At 40.2% G+C, this 23,117-nt stretch overlaps 1 protein-coding gene across 1 annotated transcript in view; it reads left to right on the top strand.

Moving 5' to 3' along the window:
• suclg1.S (succinate-CoA ligase, alpha subunit S homeolog) overlaps positions 1–23,117 on the top strand; it is a 28,296-nt gene that overhangs the window by 4,344 nt on the left and 835 nt on the right. The window contains exons 2-8 of the mRNA XM_018242987.2: positions 174–277; positions 2,445–2,561; positions 3,328–3,540; positions 5,176–5,233; positions 15,091–15,174; positions 17,905–18,056; positions 18,926–19,114. Of these exons, the coding sequence (XP_018098476.1) occupies positions 174–277; positions 2,445–2,561; positions 3,328–3,540; positions 5,176–5,233; positions 15,091–15,174; positions 17,905–18,056; positions 18,926–19,114 (917 nt within the window). The remainder of the gene's footprint in view (positions 1–173; positions 278–2,444; positions 2,562–3,327; positions 3,541–5,175; positions 5,234–15,090; positions 15,175–17,904; positions 18,057–18,925; positions 19,115–23,117) is intronic.

Raw genomic sequence — 23,117 nt, 5'->3', positions numbered from 1 at the left:
TTGTAGCAGTTTTACTGACCTATTATTTGGGATCTGAGCGAGCATGTGATAGCTGCACTATATAATGCAGTGACGGGCAGCTACTAGTCCTCCAGTATGGTCTGTTAATAGTCTTGCATTAGTGTCTGGCTGCATAACTAGAAATAAAAAATCTTCTTTGCTTTGTTTTTCAGTACAGCAGAATGGAGTAAGGCAATGCTCCTACACAGCTTCCAGGAAGCACTTGTATATAAATAAAGATACGAGGGTTATCTGCCAGGGATTCACTGGGAAGCAGGTATGTATTTTCTCTTCTTTATTATGGAAAGGTTATACAGCATTATTCTGCTACACAAACAAGCCATAAACACACAATATACAAATCAGAAATATAAGATATAGAGGGTTATGTAATAAAAGGTACCACGTTTGCCCAGGAGCAGTAACCCGTAGCAACCAATCAGCAGGTAGCATTTACTGGTCACCTGTTTAAAAGCAAGCATCTTATTGGTTGCTATGGGTTAATGCTCCTGGGCAAACTTAGTGCCTTATATTACATATGGGGGATAGATATAAAAAAGTGTGCTGGGTCACCTTGAATCCAAAGGGTTAAAAACATCCCTATCGTATAGGGATGCACCGAATCCAGGATTCGTTACGGGATTTGGCCAGGATTCTGCCTTTTTATCAGGATTCAGCTGAATCCTTCTGCCCGGCTGAAACAAATCCGAATTTGTCACAAAACAAGGAAGTAAAAAAAGTTTTTCCCCTTCCCACCCCTAATTTCAGTTTTCAGCCAAATCTTTCTCAAAGGTACATTTAAGTGGATTAAAAAGTATAATAAACATTTGTGCAATTACTAGCCTGCAAAACTAACCGGACCCACAAGCAATAATGTCTGATAATTCATAGAGGTCCTCTTTCCTGAGTGTGGGCCATAAACGTCTATGGGTCTCTCCAAATTCAGTGTGTTCTGTGCACCAGCTGATCCGATATTGGCTGGAGCTGATGACACACTTGCAGTAGAAGTAGAAGAACCAGAAAAAAATGGTGCTGTATAAAGTAGGGATGCACAGAATCCAGGATTTGGTTTGGAATTTGGCCAGGATTCTGCCTTTTTCAGCAGGATTCGGATTCCGCCGAATTCCTGTGCCTGGCCAAACCAAATCCTATTTTGCATATGTAAATTAGGGGCGGGTAGGGAAATTGCGTGACTTTTTGTTACAAAATAAGAATTTTTTCCACTTTTACCTTTTCCTGTCCTTAATTTGCATATGCAAATTAGGATTTGGTTCGGTATTCGGCCAAATCTTTCACTAAGGATGCGGGGATTCTTAATAGTGGATTCGGTGCATCCCTAGTATAAAGTATTGGAAATTTTGCATTATATTTATTTTAGGAATTCTTCAAATCAGGGGGATTTAAAATTAAGGTTTCAGTGTAATTCACAGGGTCAGGTTGTGCTCCTTACTACAATAGTCTTGACCCTTACATCAGGGTCAAGGGTTACACAGACATAAAAACATCAACAGGTGCCACAAGTCTAATGTACTGCAAATACGATTTCCCACGCAAATGTGAAACCTAATTAGCCTTCAAGCCTAACTACATCCCTGGCAATACTTGAAGCTTAGCCTACTGTTAAAGGTCATATTAAAGGGATACTGTCATGGAAAAAAAACATTTTTCAAAATGAATCAGTTAATAGTGCTGCTCCAGCAGAAATCTGCACTGAAATCCATTTCTCAAAAGAGCAAACAGATGTTTTGTATTCAATTTTGAAATCTGACATGTCAATCTCCCAGCTGCCCCAAGTCATATGACTTGTGCTCTGATAAACTTCAGTCACTCTTTACTGCAAGTTGGAGTGATATCACCCCCCTCCCTTTCCCCCCAGCAGCCAAACAAAAGAACAATGGGAAGGTAACCAGATAGCAGCTCTCTAACACAAGATAACAGCTGCCTGGTAGATCTAAAAACAGCACTCGATAGAAAAATCCAGGTCCCACTGAGACACATTCAGTTACTTTGAGTAGGAGAAACAGCAGCCTGCCAGAAAGCATTTCTCTCCTAAAGTGCAGGCACAAGTCACATGACTGGGGCAGCTGGGAAATTGACAAAATGTCTAGCCCCATGTCAGATTTCAAAATTGAATATAAAAAAAATCGATTTGCTCTTTTGAGAAATGGATTTCAGTGCAGAATTCTGCTGGAGCAGCACTATTAACTGATGCGTTTTGAAAAAAAACATGTTTTCCGATGACAGGATCCCTTTAAAGGTTCTGAAAAAAAACAATAATTTGTATAATCTGTTATTAAAATAAACTGGAGTTTTCAAATTACATGTGCTTAATCTATTTTATTTTGGCTAAATTCTACAGTGCTCGCATTTGGCCAAATCCAAAACAGAATCCTACATCAGCTGCACCTCTAAAATAAACGCTATTTATGGGTTTACTTTTCCAGGGTACCTTTCACAGCCAGCAAGCTTTGGAATATGGAACCAAGTTAGTTGGTGGAGTCTCACCTGGAAAAGGTGGGAGCACTCATCTTGGCTTGCCAGTCTTCAACTCTGTGGCAGAGGTAATTCTTACTCTATTAGTGACACACTGTGAAATAACATGTTTATGTGCACTGCAGAACTGCTGTCAGTAATAATGTATTATTTATGGGCACTGTAACATATACACAATACATAGTAACCAGTATTGTTCAAGTATTTCACCAGTATGTACTTCTTGGAGGTGCCATAGTTTTTTTTTGTGCGTGTATATGTAAAGTCACTTTTATGCAATCAGAGTACATATGGTGCTTTAATACATAATAGCTAAGTGGGGGGAAAGGGAACCTGTAAAGCTTTGAGATGGTACAATAGTGCAAGCTGTACCACTATATTTATTCTGTAGAATGCTTTACCATACCTGAGTAAACAGCTCTAGAAGCTCTCTCTGTTTGTTTAGGATAGCAGCTGCCATATTAGCTTGGTGGGACATCACTTCCTGCCTGAGTCTCTCCCGGCTCACTCACAGTTCTGAACTCAGATTACAGCAGGGAGGGGAGGAGAGAAGAACAAACTGAGCATGCTCAAGCCCAAGCCCTGGAGGTTTAAGTGAAAACAGGAAGTCTGATACAGAAGCCCATGAGTACACAATAGAAGGAAAGAAATGTGCTGTTTCTTTTGACAGAGGACTCAGAGCAGCATTACTTTGAGGGTTTACTGGTGTATTTATATAGAACTTTCTGAGAAAGCTTACTTAATTTTAGCCTTTCCTTCTCCTTTAAGGGACTTCTTTGTATCTCTAATATATGTATATTTGGTAAATCTATTTGCGAATACATCTCATTTCAGGCCAAGAAAGCCACTGATGCCACTGCCTCTGTCATTTATGTGCCACCTCCATTTGCTGCTGCTGCAATCCATGAAGCTATAGAAGCAGAAATATCCCTGGTAGTGTGTATTACAGAAGGAATCCCCCAACAGGACATGGTGCGGGTCAAACACAGGCTTCTTCGTCAGCCTACAACACGGTTAATTGGTCCCAACTGTCCTGGAGTCATTAATGTGAGTTGTTATAGATTATCTCACCTTAATTTATATTTTAACAGTGGGCTATGGAGCCTTAAAGGGGTTGTTCACCTTTGAGATAACGTTTAGTATGATAAAGAGATTGATATTCTCAGATAATTTGCAATTTGTTTTAATTTTTTTTTATTGAAGGTTTTGAGCTTTTAATTCGGCAGCTCTTGAATTTTAAGCAATCTGGTAACTAGGGCCCAAATTACCCTAGCAACCATGAATTGATTTGAATAAGAGACTGGAATGTGAATAGGAGAGGCCTGAATAGAAGGATCAGTAATAAAAAGTAACAATGACAATACATTTGTAGCCTTACAGGGCATTTTATTTAGAAGGGGACAGCGACACCCATTTGAAAGCTGCAAAGAATCTGAAGAAAAAGACAAATAACGATAAAACTAAAAAAAAAAAAAATATTGAAAACTAATTGTAAAGTTAAAGCCCTTTAGCAGTAAAGATCTGTGTCTCCAAAGATGCCCCAGTAGCTCCCCATCTTCTTTTCTGCTGATTCACTGCACATGCTCTGTGCTGCTGTCACTTACTGAGCTTAGGGACCCACTCACAATATACAGTACACATAGAATAGAAATGTCACAATATAAGGCTGATTAGTAATTAATACACATAATAACTACATGGCAGCACAGAAACCAGTGCAATTAGCATCAGAATTTAATAATCAACAAACCTGTAGCATCAGCTTATATTACAGCCAGGGAAGCTCATTTTCTGCTGGATAATTAGTGACGAGCCCTAAGCTTAGCTTCTCAACAGCCAATCAGAGCCCACTGAGCATGTGAGTGTCACAGACACTTTCCAAGATGGTGACCCCCTGTGACAAGTTTGAAGTCCTGGATCATTGCTGCTATTGACAAGCTGAAACTTTAGCCTCGTGCAATAAGTTCACTATATAAAATATGCCATTTTTACCCATATTCATTTTTAGGGTTTAGTTTAGCATAATAGTAAAGATTGAGGGGCCGCTTCACTAAGGGTCGAATATCGAGGGTTAATTAACCCTCGATATTTGACTAGGAATTAAAGTCCTTCGACTTCGAATATCGAAGTCGAAGGATTTAGCGCAGATAGTTCGATCGAACGATCGAAGGATAATTCCTTCGATCGAACGATAAAATCCTTCGATTTTAATCCAACGATCGAAGGAATATCCTTCGATCAAAAAAAGTTAGGCAAGCCTATGGTGAAGCTTTTAGATGGTGAACTAGGGGGTCGAAGTTTTTTTTTAAAGAGACAGTACTTCGACTATCGAATGGTCGAATAGTCAAATGATTTTTACTACGAATCCTTCGATTCAAAGTCGTAGTCGAAGGTCAAAGTAGCCCAAAAAAAAAGACGTTTTTTTTACTTCGAATCCTTCACTCGAAGATAGTGAAACTTTAAAAAGCAGCTTTTTCAGAAGAGAAAATGAAAGCTTTTTGTATCTTTATTTTTACTTTTGTATCTTTTTTCCATTGATTTAAAAGGATTTAAAGGTCCAGAGCTGTATTAATTGACAATTTTCTGTTCCTGCATGTTTCAGACGCCATTAATTATACCTAAAGGCCATTAATTAGACCTAAAGAGGCTTTATGATTTTAATTTGAGTTTTCTTTGTTTTAGCCTGGCGAATGTAAAATTGGAATCATGCCTGGGCATATTCACAAAAAAGGAAGGATTGGTAAGTATTATTTATTAATGCCAGAGACTCACTAGAACTTGCATTGCTGCTTAATCATAGACTGGTGCTATGTCTGTTGAACTGATCTATTGGATATAATTCAATATATTGCAAACCACAATACATACAGGTATGGGAACTGTTATCCAGAATGCTCGGACTTGGGGTCTTCTGGATAACAGATCTTTCCGTAATTTGGATCTTCATTCCTTAAGTCTGCTAGAAAATCATGTAAACATTAAATACACCCTGGTTTTGCTTCTAATAAGGATTAATTATATCTTAGTTTGGATCAAGTACAAGCTACTGTTTTATTATTACACAGAAATTTTTTTTTTTTTTTTTCAAATTTGCAATACTAATACATAATTAATGTATTTAGTCTTCAACAATTCATCCCAAAAAAGGAAATTGTCAGAATCTTTAATTTGCTCTTGCAATGCGCATCTGTCATTAAAGGAAAGGGCAGCTCCCATACAAACATTGCCCCAGAATATAAGCTTAGTTTTACCAAAGTCTTCCGACTTTGTGCTATTCCTGAAGAAGTAAATCACATTCCTAGAAGCCTGTGGTTTCTGAATTAGATTTAGACACAGCTGCACCCCAACGATGATCCTTACCTTGTAGAAGTACAGACAGATCCCATCTATTGCTTACTGACTGTGTCACAGCCATTCATTTTGCACATATGAATCTTGGTAGCCATCTTTGTTATATCGTCAAAGCAAAAATGAAGGCCATGTGGGATGCCTACACACATTTTCTACACATTTATGGGTGGACCTGTGATTGTGAAGTACTGTTGGCGGTCTACAGCTGTAAGAATTGTTGTTTCTGGGGGTTGCCTTGTCCTTTAACATTTCAGATGTGTGTTAGAGCTCAGCACTGCTACTGAGCTTTAACACCCCATTAAACAAACGGCATACTCCAAAGAGCAACAGAGTTTACAATCTAACAATGCATCTGTTTGTTAAAACACTTTCTCACCTGTCGGGTGAATATTTATAATGGGAAATATCAAACTGCTGCTAATTCCGGAGATTATCTGATAATAACATACCCCACCCATGTATTTAACATGCAATAGTCTATAAAATATTCAGACATCGGTACTTGCTGTTACAACTGGGCATTTGTTGGAGTGCAATATGCTGTGGTGCTCCTCTTTACACAGCGGCATCTAAAGGTGTACTTATAGACGGCAAAAGTTTTTTGCTCACCCCTTTCTTCATTAGAGGTCACAAATATACAGAAAAGTACAGATCTATTGATGGCAATAAATTGCTGTCCTAGAGTTTTTTTTTTTAATTCGAATGAACTCGAAATTCGAACAGCATCTTATTTAAGAAAAACTTAAATATCTAAAACTCGAAACGAATATTACCGACCAGAAAACTCAAATCGAATTTGACTAAACTCGAATCGCGTTTTTTCTCTCTCCGAATCAACGTCTTCAATCATTGACTTCTACATGAACTCGCAAGGTTTTAGGTTGCAAATAGTCTTAATTCGAATTGTTCCCAGGGTCCAGGTATGATAAATCTCAAATTCGAGTTCGGATTATTCCCAACTAAATCCAACTCGAAAATTCACACTTCTATTTGAATTTCCAATTTAAACTTTAATAAATCTTCCCTTAAAGTGGAAAGAGAATAAACATTTTAGAGACTGATATTCGGTTGTTTGCACACAATACTGTATTTAAAGGGGAAGGAAACCTAGTCGGCGCAAAAACCCACCCCCCCCTCCCGTGTGTTGCCCACCCTCCCTCCTCCCCCCTGGCCTACCCGTCCCGCTGGGCAAATGCCCCTAACTTGTTACTTACCCTTCTGCGCAGGTCCAGTCCAGGGAGTTCACAGACGACATCTTCTTCCACGCGATCTTCTTCCGGCGTTTTGGCGCATGCGCAGTAGGAGCATTTCGCCGGTACGGATCTACTGCGCATGCGCCAAAAGTCACAAAGTTTTCCGATTTCACTTTGTGACTTTTGGCGCATGCGCAGTAGATCGTACCGGCGAAATACTCCTACTGCGCATGTGCCAAAACGCCGGTCAAAGCAGGAAGAAGATCGTGTGGAAAAAGATGGCGTCTGTGAACTCCCTGGACTGGACCTGCGCAGAAGGGTAAGTAACAAGTTAGGGGCATTTGCCCAGTGGAACGGGTAGGCCAGGGGGGAGGAGGGAGGGGGGGCAACACACGGGAGGGGGGGAGGGTTTTTGCGCCAACTAGGTTTCCTTCCCCTTTAAGAGCTCTTTCCAAAGCAAGCTTGCCACTGCTTATACGGTACATTATAACTTCCCGCATAGCAGAAAAATAACTTTCCCATCGGAATGAAATACACTTTGCCGAGGAAAGACCCGGGCTGTATTTATGGCCTCCTGAGACTGTTTCTTAATGCACCCAGGTTTTTCATCAAAAAAAGTAGGTTTTATGAGAAGATATTGTGTCCTTGCTGAAACCATCATTTCTTCTCCCATTTTTTTTATTTTCCTGCACAAAGGGGGATAAACAAGAGCAATTGCTTTCATTTAGGGAGTGCAGTATTTATTATACAGTGTGTACTGTTTGCCATGCCAAGAGCTTGAAACATACATAATGGCCAGATATATTTTCTTATTCCATACAAGCTCCACCAGAGAAGGGAAGAAAGATAAATTCTAGCAGAACAGATTGATCACTGTTCCCAAGCAGTATTAACTGTAGAGAAGCGGTTTGGGACTCCGGTGTTTTATGTCTCTGGACACTGTCTGTGTCCCCGGGGGTCTTCATCACATCCGTGTATGTTTTCTTATGGGTTCTGTAAAGATGAACGGCTCTACACTCCCAATTATTCATTCCCTCCCTTATATTACAAGCAGTGGAGTTTGCTGCAAACTAAACATTTTACCAGGCCGGGAGTTGATAAACCAGGAACGCTCGTGTTAATTGTCTGTAAGTGCTCTACTGAAGTTCAAAAAGGAATAGCTGTGGAAAATAAACCCCAACCTTGACAGTCTCCCCTTATAATTTAACTCTTCCCTCCCTCTAACCAGTTTAGTTGCACTTAGTCTCTGCACTCTCTCCAGCTCATTTATATCCCTCTTAAGGACTGGAGTCCAAAACTGCCCCCATACTCCAGATGAGGCCTCACCAGGGACCTATAAAGAGACACAATTATGTTTCATCCCTTGAGTTAATGACCTTTTTTATACAAGACAGAACTTTATTTGCTTTAGTAGCCACAGAATGACACTGCCCAGAATTAGACAACGTGTTATCTACAAAGACCCCAAGATCCTTCTCATTTAAGGAAACTCCCAACACACTGCCATTTAGTGTATAACTTGCATTTATATTATTTTTGCCAAAGTGCATAACCTGCATTTATCAACATCGAACCTAATTTTCCAGTTTGCTGTTGTAATCGCAAGCCTGAGCAATATGCCTGAAACAATATGGCAGCCGCCATCCATATGTATAAATGATAACATACAGAGAAGGAATGCTTCAAGCATTAAATAATCCTTATGTTTATATGCTACCTGTTTAAAGGGGAATTTCAATTCATAAACTATGTTTAGTGCCCCCTAGACTGGATATATTTGCTTAGAAAGGAAAATTGAGGGACTTTGTGAAAAAACTAAAGTATTTAAAAAAATGAACCAGCAACTAAGAAAGCTAAAGGGCAACAAGACTGGTTTTGTATTTTGAATCAATTTAACATATACAGCAGCTTTATGAGACTTAAATTGCAGCTCCTTCATTCTCTGTCTGCCACAAGATCGATGCAGAATGTGTAAATAGCACAGTCTGCGGGAAGTGCTGCTCACCCCAAATATCATTTTAAAGAACACGTTAAATGTATAATTTAACAGCTGTAGGGCCTTAGGTTGTATAGTTTAAATGTATTTAGTAAAAATCTCTAAAAACTCTTAAGCAACATCACCTTTCAGGTGGGTGATTATGAAAGAGTACTCCAGCCTGAGTAAGCAAAGTGCAGGGAGTGTATTAATAATAAACTGGTGTTTAAAATATATTTTAAAAAAAATATTATTAAAGACCTTCGTGATGAAGATTTTCTAAATCGTCATTAAGGGGCATATTTATCAATATGTGAGTTGTGTGAGGCTTCTTCTACCTCGAATAAACTAGACTTTCAAATGTTTGTATGTTAAAGGGGTTGTTCACCTTTAAATTAACTTTTAGTATGATGTAGATAGTGATATCTGGTTGGTTGCTAGGGTCCAAATTATCCGAATAATTTTAGCAACCAATAAGAGACTGGAATATTAATAGGAGAGGCCTGAATAAAAAGTAGCAATAGCAATACATGTGTAGCCTTACACAGCCTTTGGTTTTAGATGGGGTCGGTGACCCCCATTTGAAAGCTGGAAAGAATCAGTAGAAGGCAAATAATTCAAAATCTATCAAAAATAGATAATGAAGACCAATCGAAAAGCTGCTTAGAATTGGCCATTCTATAACATACTAAAAGTTAACTTGAAGGTGAACCACCCCTTTAATGAAAAAATCTGAATGTCAAAACTTGAAAGAAAAAGGACAGGGAAAAAAAACTCAAATCATCAAGTTCATGTCCCGAAAAAACTAGAATCTCTTGAATTGATCAGGTTTATGTCCCGAAAACTCGAGTTGATGGAGTTTTCGGATAAAAACCCTCAAATCAACCAAAAAACTTGAGCTTTGCCATTTGACAACTCCCACTGACCTCTACATAATCTCTCCAGATGGCAAATTTTTACATTCAAATATCCCAGTTTTTTTTGCTCAATAAATACCAGAGATTAGAGTTTTCAAAAATTTTCCCTTGAATGTGTCAGTTTGGGTGCAAAAAAATTTGAATTGTGGAAAAATCAAATTCGATTTTTTTTTTTTTATAAATCTGCCCCTAAATGTTGAGTTCATGAGTTATAGCCGTGTGGTTTCATGGGTAAGTGCTGCTTTGCTGATTTATGGAGTGAAGCAAGCACCTGCCAGTGATAGGTATGTACTCGCACCTGTGATGATCTGCTGGTGCCAGCATTCGAAGAAGCACACATACAATCAGATCAGATTGTATGTCTGCCACACGCTGAACAGTGAAAGAAAAGTAGAGAAGGTGAGATAGTAACAAAGCATAGGCAAACTCAAGGATACTAGTCCAGCTCCAGAAATGTTAAGGTTCCCCTGGCAACCATATGCACCACGCTCAAGGTGCTCTAGCCAGTCTTGCTGGACGAGGACATGAGAAAGAGTGATCAGACAATGCACTGCATATTTTGTTGAAAGAACCTCAATCAACTGCTGGACAGATTCAAGTTGCCCTTTAGATACAGTTTCAACTCTACCAGCTGTCACCAAAAAACCCAGGAAGACTTCTGGTTACGAAGAAATGAAGCCTTCAAAGAAAAAGAACCACAACAGTGTTCTCTGCAGGATGTTTTTTTCTGATTGCATTGCCTGGAAGTTTTTAGTGGCTGTCCAGCTCTGCTCCCACCCCAAACCTCACTCGTTACGGAAGCATATAGGGTCTTCTAGGCGTCACTAAAAACTGCTACAGTCAAACATGGAGGTGGTTCACTGACGTTTTAAGAGGCTTTCTTGCTGCTAAAACTGGACAACTTGAGACTAGGCACTACATTGGATCTCAGGAGATTAACCAGGCATGTTGAAGTGGAATTTTGAACTCAATGTCAGCTGCATATCTGTTGAAAATCATGAGGTCTTTCAGCAGGACCATGACCTTCCCAGGGACTGGATAACAAAGTTCTGTAGTGATGCAAGAAATTGTGGAAACCTGTTTTTTTTGGGGGTTTTTTTTTCAACCGTTATTTTGACTTTTTATAGTAATTTGTGTATATATTTTAAGTAAGGCTGTGCCCCTTTTGTGCACTTTGCTCATTAGAAATGCCAAGGTGAGAAACCATTCACTCACTTCAGAGAGACATTGACATTTCTGTACTTCTCAGAAGATAATTGGCTTTCAGACTAGTTGGTTTGTGATTTCCCACCCCATCCAAACCTTGCCTGAATTTGAATAAAAGCTTCCAGAAGAGGCAAAACATTAGTATTCTGCACATCTCCTTCGCCAAGGAAAGTGCCCATAAACTGAAAATTGAAAAATCAAATAGGAATGCAATTACATTTTGTAGAGAATTTTTTTTTGTGTGCTCATAAAGGGCCAGCTTAATGGCCTAGTCTGTGTGCTTCCTTCCATTTTGGAGCTGAATAAAAAGCCTTTACTAAAGTGTGAAAGGCAGAATACAGTTTGTGCAGGGTTTAAGTAAAAGAAAAATTAAAGAGGGAGCTATAAAGCATTTTGACTTTTTGCTGCAAATTCAATAGAAAATAGCTCAGTTGATCCTGTTTTCATTTTCTTCTCTTGTAAATCACGTGCTCGAAATGCAAAATGATCAGCTGCTTTTATAAACCTATAGAAATTCTGTGACATTTTTCTCTTTTTGTTACTTTGCAAAAAAAAGGTGAATACATTTATTTACAGTCCAACCCCAGTTTTACACTTTCCAGAGGACTGTTAAAAAAATAAATTAATAAATAAAATTCAGGAAAACCTACGATAGTGGTGCATAAACTTTTTTGGCAAAATTATGATGTAACATGTTGGAAAACATTCTTGAAATCTGGGAAGTGTTCTTATTTACCGTATATACTCGTGTATAAGCCGACCTGAGTATAAGCCGAGGTACCTAATTTTACCTACAAAAACTGGGAAAACTTATTGACTCGCGTATAAGCCTAGGGTGAGAAATGCAGCAGCTAAGTTTCCCTAAATGTGGCTCTTCTAGCTCAGAGAGCACAATTGTGCCTCTCTGGGCTAGCATCGTGGAACCCACAACCTCCTCCAGAGGCAAAAAGATGAGGGGGGGGGGCAGCAGCAAGCAAATGGGCCAGGATCACCCAAGTGGCAAAGCTCTCTGTCAAGCATCACCTAATATCACTTGAGGTTCAAAGCAGCCTGGCAGTTCCAGTGCTCTCAGGTACCATATAACAATAGGATGGTGATAATAAAACTGTTTAGAATGTATGTGATAAATGTATGGCAAAATACCTTCTTCAGAAGAACTGCTGTCTCCATCGTACCCTGTTTCAGAGCAGTCACACTCAACCTTAGCAGGGAAGGGGTTAGCTGGCTAGCTTCTATTACTAAACTGCAATGTTACCGTGGTAACCCGTACCGCACTCTCTACTGGCCACTGCCATCTTGCCCACTGAAAGTCTCGTGAGAGTTGCAGAGGCTGAGCGAGAGCGGACGGGGAGTAACTTGTACCGGTAACTTGTGCAAGATTAATACGGAGTCCGGGAGGATCTGGCGGAGAACGTCGCAGTTGTGGCGGACATGTTTGCGGACAGTGGCGAGAGAAGAGGCGCTGGTCTGTGAGCGCTGCCTGCAGGAGCAGCCGTAACACAATCCCAGGTACTGTGTGTTGTTCTGCAGGGAAACTGCATAGACATTGTCCTATTCACTATTTTAGTACCTGCCACGGACCCCAATAGTGAACCCGAACCTGCCCGCGGATATCTCTGGTGCGCATTGGCTTTATCGCTCGCTTGTCTGCAGGGTCTGGTCTGGTACTGACTCGAGTATAAGCCGAGGCAGACTTTTTCAGCACATTTTGGGTGCTGAAAAACTCGGCTTATACTCGAGTATATACGGTAAATGCATTAGTACATGCAAAAAAAAAAAAGGAAGATCTAGGAAACCCTAAAATGATGAAAAATTGTGGTTTGACTGTATTTCTATTGTACTTCTGTTCTCCAATGGGTTCATGTCCATATTATAGCACAGGGCTGCAGACTGAGTTGTGACACTGTTACATGCTGACTTATACAGGTCAGGGAATTCTGAGTATTGCTTGTATTATAAGGGATAATGTACCCCCTACTGTAAATGATAAGGATATTAGAAGTCACTGAGGGGTTGTTCTGTGACCATATAAAGGCACAAGGCTGCAGGCTGAGTTATACAGGGAACTGAGTATCACTCATGTATTATAAGGGATAATGTACCCCCTACTGTAAATGATAAGGATATTAGAAGTCACTGAGGGGTTGTTCTGTGACCATATAAAGACACAAGGCTGCAGGCTGAGTTATACAGGGAACTCTGAGTATCACTCATGTATTATAAGGTATAATGCACCCCCTACTGTAAATGATAAGGATATTAGAAGTCACTGAGGGGTTGTTCTGTGACCATATAAAGACACAAGGCTGCAGGCTGAGTTATACAGGGAACTCTGAGTATCACTCATGTATTATAAGGATGTTCGATGTAAATGAGGAACATGAACAAAAGAGTTTTATATAATTACCGGTAGAATATTTCTGATTCTGTATACATAAGTATCAATGGGACATGGTACAACACATAACAATGCTGTTGATGCAGAGCTCACAGAATAAACAACAGGAGAAGTTAGACCCCACATCACATAAAACAGCAATGGCTACCAAAACCCCCTTTGACTACAGTTTGGGAATCAATGGTACACTGCAGCAATGACTGAAACCCACAGTTTGGGCCAAAAAAAAACCACTCCAGACTCTGGTGATCGGCCGAACTTTTCAGAGATCCATTTCACTGATGATATCAGCGCATACATACTTCAGCTTCTTCAGTGAGGGCTCATCTAATCCCCAGTCATCTCTGACAGAGGTCGTAGCTCAAATCAGGTTTAACATTAGCATGAGTTGGGTGATGTTTAGGATGGAGCTTGTTATGGGCTTGCACGTCCCTGTCTCTGCTTATCACTATATATATTTTATATATGTATATTTTACTGTCTGCACCTAGAGTTCCTCCGTTCCCTGTGCTTAGTCCTGCCCACTTGTTACGTTATGGATATACAGGTATGGGATCCGTTATCCGGAAACCGATTATCCTGAAAACCCCGAATTACTGAAAAGCTGTCTCCCATTGACTCCATTATAATCAAATAATACAATTTTTTTAAAATGATTTCCATTTTCTGTGTAATAATAAAACAGTCGCTTGCACTTGATCCCAACTAAGATATAATTAATCCTTATTGGAAGCAAAACCAGCCTATTGGGTTTAATAATATTTACATTATTTTCTAGTAGGCTTACGGTATGAAGATCCAAATTATGGAAAGCTCTGCTATCCGGAATACCCCAGGTCCCGAGCATTCTGTATAACAGGTCCCATACTTGTATTACCATACACATAAATGACACAGTGCTGTGATTATAGCTTGTGCAACTTGCCATTCAATCCTCGCTAACGCTCCCATTATAGGGGATATTGATGCTAAAACATATAGCAGATCATTTGCTGTTGGTTTAAAAGAATATGAGTTTTACCTATGAAATCAGTCACATTAAGTGTTTGGCGCAGTGCGAGGGAGGAGAGTGCTGTCAAAAAAAACAGGATTATTTTCCATCTTCAACTGCTCAGTAGCACCACAAGGGGGAGCCATTACAGCACTATTCAGTGGTTGCTGTGCAGACTATTTCAAGGCTATGAATGCGAGTCTAATCATTTATGCTGGCCTGTACCATTTTCCCTTCCATTTCTTAATTAACTGTAATGCACTACACACTGAATTGATCTCCCCAGCAAAATTATATAGCACGGCCATATAAAACATGACATCCCACACAACTGTGCTGCTCGTCTGTTTGGCTAATGTAGGTGTCTCTGGCCCCGTAACCCTTTCTGATGACCCTGGCAGCGGAGAAGTAGCAGAATTTACATTCTGTAAAGGTTTTAGCCACCCCGTGTCTGCTAATTCACTTTATGCATGGCCAACGATGCCTGATTCATTAATAAACCACTATCAATGCCGTTATGTACAGTGCACATCAAATGATACCTCTTATTTTTTCCTTTCTCGTAGGGATTGTGTCCAGATCCGGAACCCTGACCTATGAAGCTGTGCATCAGACCACGCAGGTTGGATTGGGACAGTCGCTGTGCGTCGGTAGGTCTCTTGTGCTTTATTCTTGAGCTCAGTCAAGCGTGATCGGAGAAATGGTGCGGGGACATTGCAGTTGCTTCTCACAGACACTCAGGGCAGAGACACACGGTCAGATTCGGGGAGATAAGTCGACCGGCGACAAATCTACTCTTCTTCGGATCGACTAATCTCCCCTAACTGCCTTCCCGCCGGTTAGAATGTAATGGGACTGCACTTGGACTGCTTCATTTTCCAAAGTCACCCGAATTCCCCCCCCCCCCCAACAGCCTAACAACGGAACAATGGGAAGGTAACCAGATAACAGCTCCCTAACTCAAGATAAAAGCTGCCTGGTAGATCTAAAAACAGCACTCAATAGTAAAATCCAGGTCCCACTGAGACACATTCAGTTACATTGAGTAGGAGAAACAACAGCCTGCCAGAAAGCAGTTCCATCCTAAAGTGCTGGCTCTTTCTGAAATCACATGACCAGACAAAATGACCTGAGATGCACCTACACACCAATATTACAACTAAATACACTTGTTGGGTCAGGAATGAAATTTTATATTGTAGAGTGAATTATTTGCAGTGTAAACAGTGTCATTTAGAAATAAAAACTACACCATAAAAATCATGACAGAATCCCTTTAAAGGAACAGTTCGGTGTGAAAATAAAAACTGGGTAAATAGGCTGTGCAAAATAAAAAAAAATCTAATATAGTTAGTTAGGCAAAAAATGTATAAAGGCTGGAGTGACTGGATGTGTAACATAATAGCCAGCCCAAGGCAACCACAGCCCTTGAGCAGTAAAGATCTGTGTCTCCAAAGATGCCCCAGTAGCTCCCCATCTTCTTTTCTGCTGATTCACTGCACATGCTCTGTGCTGCTGTCACTTACTGAGCTTAGGGACCCACTCACAATATACAGTACACATAGAATAGAAATGTCACAATATAAGGCTGATTAGTAATTAATACATATAATTACTACATGGCAGCACAGAAACCAGAGCAATTAGCATCAGAATTTAATATTCAGCAAACCTGTAGCATCAGCTTATATTACAGCCAGGGAAGCTCATTTTCTGCTGGATAATTAGTGATGAGCCCTAAGCTTAGCTTCTCAACAGCCAATCAGAGCCCACTGAGCATGTGAGTGTCACAGACACTTTCCAAGATGGTGACCCCCTGTGACAAGTTTGAAGTCCTGGATCATTGCTGCTATTGACAAGCTGAAACTTTAGCCTCCTGCAATAAGTTCACTATATCAAATATGCCATTTTAGCCACATTCATTTTTAGGGTTTAGTTCTCCTTTAAGCTTCGGCTGTCAACTGCAGAAAGGTTATAATGCTGCCTTTCCTCACTAATATTATTGGCAATGTTGATATAAAGGAGCAGAGCAGTACAGTAAGTACAGGCCTTATACAGAAATACTTGTCATTAGCACAGAATTAAATGGGGCACCAGGTCCATGTTGCACAACACAGGCTCGACCAATCAGATCACTCACTAAAGGCACTGCTGACCATTATTCCTGGTTAACCATTCATATTAACGCACCTTTTTTTCTTTCATTCTTTTCCTTGGCTCAATGGAGTTTATTTTGTCTGACATATAAGTACAGTTAGGGGAATCTAATTTTAGTTGTGAGCTCTCCTACAGTTAAATATAGTAACACGTTCAGCTGCCACTGTGTCTGTCACAGAAACCAAATGATTATACGGCTATGGAATCTGTTATGCTAGGGACCTGGGGTTTTCCAGAGAACGGCTCATTCTGTAATTTGGATCTTCATTCCTTAAGTCTACTATAAAATTATATGAAAAATTAAATAAACCCAATAGGCTGGTTTTGCTTCCTATAAGGATTAATTATATCTTAGTTGGGATCAAGTACAGCGACTGTTTTATTATTACACAGAAAAAGGCAATTGTTTTATAAAATTTGGATTATTTGATTATAATGGAGTCTATGGGAGATGGGCTTTCTGGATCATGGGTTTCTGAATAACAGGTCCCATACCTGTACTGTCTTATTAAGGCTATTTAAACTGGTTTATCTGCTGTGCCAGTCTTGAACTGCAATTAAATTAGCTGGGCTTCATGTCCCGTCTCTATGGAACTGACTGCTTTTATATAGTAATACATGGAGAAAGCAGAATAAATCAACTCCAGTATATCTTATAGGGGGGCTCCTTTTGCCTGGAAGAGCAATTAGAGCTCACTCTATTAAAATCACCAGAGATCATGTCTCTCTACGTGCAGGATTTTTGCAAAAAGGCAGTTATTTTGTTACATTTTGTTTTTACTGGAATCCGTTATGTGAGTGAGCTCTAATACATCTGCTAGGAAAGTAAGCCCCCAATAAGATATATTGGATCATTCATCTGACACCCAACCGCTGCATGAATTCTGCATGTAGAGAGACATGATGTCTGGTGATTGTAATAGAGTGAAGTCTAATTCATCTTCTAGGCAAAAGGAGCCCCCTTTAAGATATATTGGATCTAACTGTCAATAAATATTTGACATCCAACTGCTGCATGAAGACAGAATGAAGAGAAACAGATGCTGAGATAGGAATAGTGAAGAGAAACAGTGCAGGATATTTAATTGATTGTATTTACAAAGTTTCTTATTTCAGTATGCTGAAGCTTCTATTAAATTTTCATTTTCGCTATTCTGTTTATTCTAAGGCTTCCCATTTACTTATGGTGTAAGTAAAACACATTCCCTTTATTTGTCCTGAAGGTATTGGCGGTGACCCCTTCAACGGAACCAATTTCATCGATTGCCTTGATGTCTTCTTGAATGATCCTAAAACGGAAGGCATTATACTGATCGGGGAGATTGGTGGCAGCGCTGAAGAGAATGCAGCTGAATTTCTAAGAGTAAACAATTCTGTAAGTGTATAGATGTTACATTTACCTCCTGTAAGTAATACTGGTGTAAAGTGAATGAGACGTGGCTTTACAGCAAAGCTCACTCCTGCATGAAGGTAGGTGTTCTGTTGTGTTGTCCAGGTGTATTTACTGGTCACTTGTAGGGTGATTGGCTGCTTGTGAATATAATGGGAGCAGCTGATTGGTGGCTGTAGGCTGAGTTATGTGACCATATAAAGGCACAAGGCTGCAGGCTGAGTTATACAGGGAACTCTTGAGTATCATTCATGTATTATAAGGGATAATGTACCCCCTACTGTAAATGATAAGGATATTAGAAGTCACTGAGGGGTTGTTCTGTGACCATATAAAGACACAAGGCTGCAGGCTGAGTTATACAGGGAACTCTTGAGTATCATTCATGTATTATAAGGGATAATGTACCCCCTACTGTAAATGATAAGGATATTAGAAGTCACTGAGGGGTTGTTCTGTGACCATATAAAGACACAAGGCTGCAGGCTGAGTTATACAGGGAACTCTGAGTATCACTCATGTATTATAAGGGATAATGTACCCCCTACTGTAAATGATAAGGATATTGGAAGTCTCTGATGAATTCTGTGACCTGTATAACAAAAGAGACCACAAAAGGAACAAACAAAACTTTGATTGGTCTGTGAATGGGTTGGTTGTACAAATCTCCCAGTCACCCTGTGTTTCTGTCTCCCCCGCAGACTCACTGTATGACCCAAACACTCTGTCATGCCCAAGGCAAGTTCTGTGCTGCATTTATGTGCTGTGTCTGCTTGCAGGGAATTTTTATGGTCTCCCCCCTCCATTTAATTTTATTCTGCAGAAATTAAGTTGTTTTCTCTTCTTTTTGACAGGGTCCTAATGCCAAACCTGTAGTGTCCTTTATCGCTGGTCTGACTGCTCCCCCCGGCAGGAGAATGGGACATGCTGGAGCCATTATTGCTGGGGGAAAAGGAGGTGCTAAGGAGAAAATTGCAGCTTTGCAGAAAGCTGGTGTCGTTGTTAGTATGTCCCCTGCCCAGCTGGGCAGCACCATGCACAAGGTAAATAACCCAGATACTAGCCTCCACAATTAGACTACTGGTCGTAGCACAAAGTCTATTGGAGCTCAGAGCGTTTGGTACTTAAATTAAAATGATACCCCCAAAATAAATATTTAAGCAACAGATAGTTTATATCAAATTAAGTGTCATATTAAAGAAACTTACCAAACTGGAATATATATTTAAGTAAGTATTGCCCTTTTACATCTCTTGCCTTAAACCCCCATTTTGTGATGGTCTGTGTGTTGCCTCAAAGATCACCTGACCAGAAATACTGCAGCTCTAACTGTAACAGGAAGAGATTGCCTGACCAGAAATACTGCAGCTCTAACTGTAACAGGGAGAGATCACCTGACCAGAAATACTGCAGCTCTAACTGTAACAGGGAGAGATCACCTGACCAGAAATACTGCAGCTCTAACTGTAACAGGAAGAGATCACCTGACCAGAAATACTGCAGCTCTAACTGTAACAGGAAGAGATCACCTGACCAGAAATACTGCAGCTCTAACTGGAACAGGAAGAGATCACCTGACCAGAAATACTGCAGCTCTAACTGTAACAGGAAGAGATCACCTGACCAGAAATACTGCAGCTCTAACTGTAACAGGAAGAGATCACCTGACCAGAAATACTGCAGCTCTAACTGTAACAGGAAGAGATCACCTGACCAGAAATACTGCAGCTCTAACTGTAACAGGGAGAGATCACCTCACCAGAAATACTGCAGCTCTAACTGTAACAGGGAGAGATCACCTGACCAGAAATACTGCAGCTCTAACTGTAACAGGGAGAGATCACCTGACCAGAAATACTGCAGCTCTAACTGTAACAGGAAGAGATCACCTGACCAGAAATACTGCAGCTCTAACTGATCACGTGACCAGAAATACTGCAGCTCTAACTGGAACAGGAATTATTCTGGAAGCAAAAGACACAACACTGTCTGTTAATTGGCTCATGTGACCTAACATGTATGGTTTGTTTGTGTGCACCGTGAATCCTGGGATTCCAGGGGACGGCCCTTCTTTTTTAAAATGGCAATTTTCTATTTATGATTACCCAATGGCACATACTACTAGAAAAGTATATTATCATGAAAATGGTTTATTTACATGAAGCAGGGTTTTTACATATGAGCTGTTTTATGCAATATCTTTTTATAGAGACCCACCCACATTGTTTGGGGGGTATAGTTTTCTTTTAAGGAGCACTTATTTATTGGCTGGAGAATCTGATGCAGAAAACTGTCTCCTCCTATTAAATGCCTATAGTATACAGGAATATTGTCCGTCTGCTCTCCGTCACCAGTTCTTTATCCCTGTCTTTATGGGACAATAATGATTAGGTTTGTTATTTTGGCTTCTTTATTTAGCCAACTTAGCAGCTACTTCCATTCTCCTATAGCAGGTTGTTACAGTTGTACCACTACAGTGTATGAGAGCAAGGGTATTATTATACACATCTGCTGTTGCTTAGCTACAAGGGCATGTCAGAGGATGCTGGGATTTGTAGTTTAGCCACAGACAGTCTCATGGGTCGGAGAATTGATTTTGCAAGCTAAGTATAACCTTCTTTATGTCCCTTATGTATTTTAATGTCGCTTTATTCCTAATATTTATGCACCATCATGCCTGTTGGTTTATGGGATTTATTCTCATTAAATCTATACAGCCTCCGGGATCTGCAGCTTTATGAGAACAATTCCATTTTTTATACAGACCAACAGGTTACTGGAGATGCAAAATCCACTAAAAAAGTATTTGCTCTCCTGATACCCCTATATAAATAACCTAAAGGGACCCAGCATGAAGGCCAGTTAGGGGGAGATTTGGGGTGAGATCTATAGCAGGGTGACTGTTACCCCAATGTTTCTATATATCTGTAACCTTATTATGAGCTAAGGGGCCCAGCCTGAAGGCCAGTTAGGGGGAGATTTGAGGTAAGTGTTTATTTGTACCCTGGGTACCCCTGGAACTATAGCAGGGTGACTGTTACCCCAATGTTTCTATATATCTGTAACCTTGTTACGAGCTAAGGGGGCCCAGTCTGAAGGCCAGTTAGGGGGAGATTTGGGGTGAGTGTTTATTTGTACCCTGGGTACCCCTGGAACTATAGCAGGGTGACACCCCAATGTTTCTATATATCTGTAACCTTGTTATGAGCTAAGGGGGCCCAGTCTGAAGGCCAGTTAGGGGGAGATTTGGGGTGAGTGTTTATTTGTACCCTGGGTACCCCTGGAACTATAGCAGGGTGACTGTTACCCCAATGTTTCTATATATCTGTAACCTTGTTATGAGCTAAGGGGGCCCAGTCTGAAGGCCAGTTAGGGGGAGATTTGGGGTGAGTGCTTATTTGTACCCTGGGTATCCCTGGAACTATAGCAGGGTGACTGTTACCCCAATGTTTCTATATATCTGTAACCTTGTTATGAACTAAGGGGGCCCAGTCTGAAGGCCAGTTAGGGGGAGATTTGGGGTGAGTGTTTATTCCATGGGTACCCCTACATTTACTGCTACCTGTATTTATATATCTGGAACCAATGATCTTGTTTATCCTTAGAAATGCCAACATATTCTGCATCGCTATAAATATATTGCAAAACAAAGGTAATACATCAAACATACTAGTACTGACCAATACAGGAGGAAAAGAGTGCTCTAGTCATCAGAGCTTACAATCTAATAATGATTGTCTATAAGTCAGAAGTGCTGATTTTGCTTTGTTATCAGCCCTGCTGTATTCTGCCATCTTTTATCAGTCAGGCTGGGCACGTGTGCTCTCATTTAGTCGCTTTTGGCCCCACGTGCTAATAATTTAACTTCCCCACTGGGGCAGGGATTCCAACGAGGTACAGTCTCTGTAAAGCAATATGCCTGCGCTATATTGATAAATACAATTACATTTCACTGGAACTGGTGCCTTTTATAAAGGGCTGCCATAATTGTTTTAAGCGTATTCCCTGAAGAACCCGCAAACACTTCTTGCTGTCCATTCCCGACATTGTCTGTCAGCTCTTCTTTCAGCCATAAATGAATAACGACAACTACTGAAAAGTTTTCTTTAACCGTAACTGCTTTTACAAGCTCCGCACACTAAATGTACAAGATAAAACCCACTCGACAAATCTACATATTTATGGCTGTAAATGATTTGGTGAGTGATTGGAGCTGTTTGAGTAATAATACTGCCGGGCACCAGGGGGCATCAGAGAACCTCTTATTGCTGCTCATGTAAAACATTGCTGGGGAAAAAAGTCAATTGAGAAGCCATTTGTTTTCTTTTCATAAGGTGCAAAATTGATGTCTTCTGTATTAAAGGAACAATTGAGTGCAAAAATAAAAACTGGGTAAATAGATAGGCTGTGCAAAATAAAAAACATTTATCTAATATAGTTAGTTAGGCAAAAATGTAATGTATAAAGGCTGGAGTGACTGGATGTGTAACATAATAGCCAGAACACTACTTCCTGCTTTTCAGCTCTCTTGGTTTGCACTGATTGGTTACCAGGCAGTAATCAGAGACTTGAGGGGGGGTCACATGGGTCATATCTGTTGCTTTTGAATCTGAGCTGAATGCTGAGGATCAATTGCAGACTCACTGACCAGATATTAAAATACACAATAAAAAGGATATTAATGGTTTCGGTAGTCCAATTCCTCTGCCGGTCCACAAAATTGTCTGTTCTCCCTCAGAATTCAGTTAGTGTTGTAAAAAGAACCAGCGCTCACTAGCACAAGCTTTAAACAAATAAGGAAACAAAAGGAGTAATTCCAAAATAGTGCAGTATTTTTAGATAGAATCGATGCATCACTCAGTGAAATTGGGATATTCTTAAAATAAGTGCCCTTTTCAATTAGATTTTATTGATCTATGTGCCACTTATTCCACTACTCCAGTTCATGCAGTGTGGTAAATCTTATGGTGGGGTACTCACGAAAGTCACTGACTAACTCAGAGATAGAGAGCTTAAAAGCAGGAAGTAGTGTTCTCTCGTGCCTCC

The sequence above is a fragment of the Xenopus laevis genome, chromosome 1S, assembly GCF_017654675.1.
Source record: "Xenopus laevis strain J_2021 chromosome 1S, Xenopus_laevis_v10.1, whole genome shotgun sequence".
In the NCBI taxonomy this organism is placed as follows: Eukaryota; Metazoa; Chordata; class Amphibia; order Anura; family Pipidae; genus Xenopus; species Xenopus laevis.
Note: the sequence above shows the minus strand (reverse complement) of the source record. Positions and strands in the feature narration are given on the sequence as shown.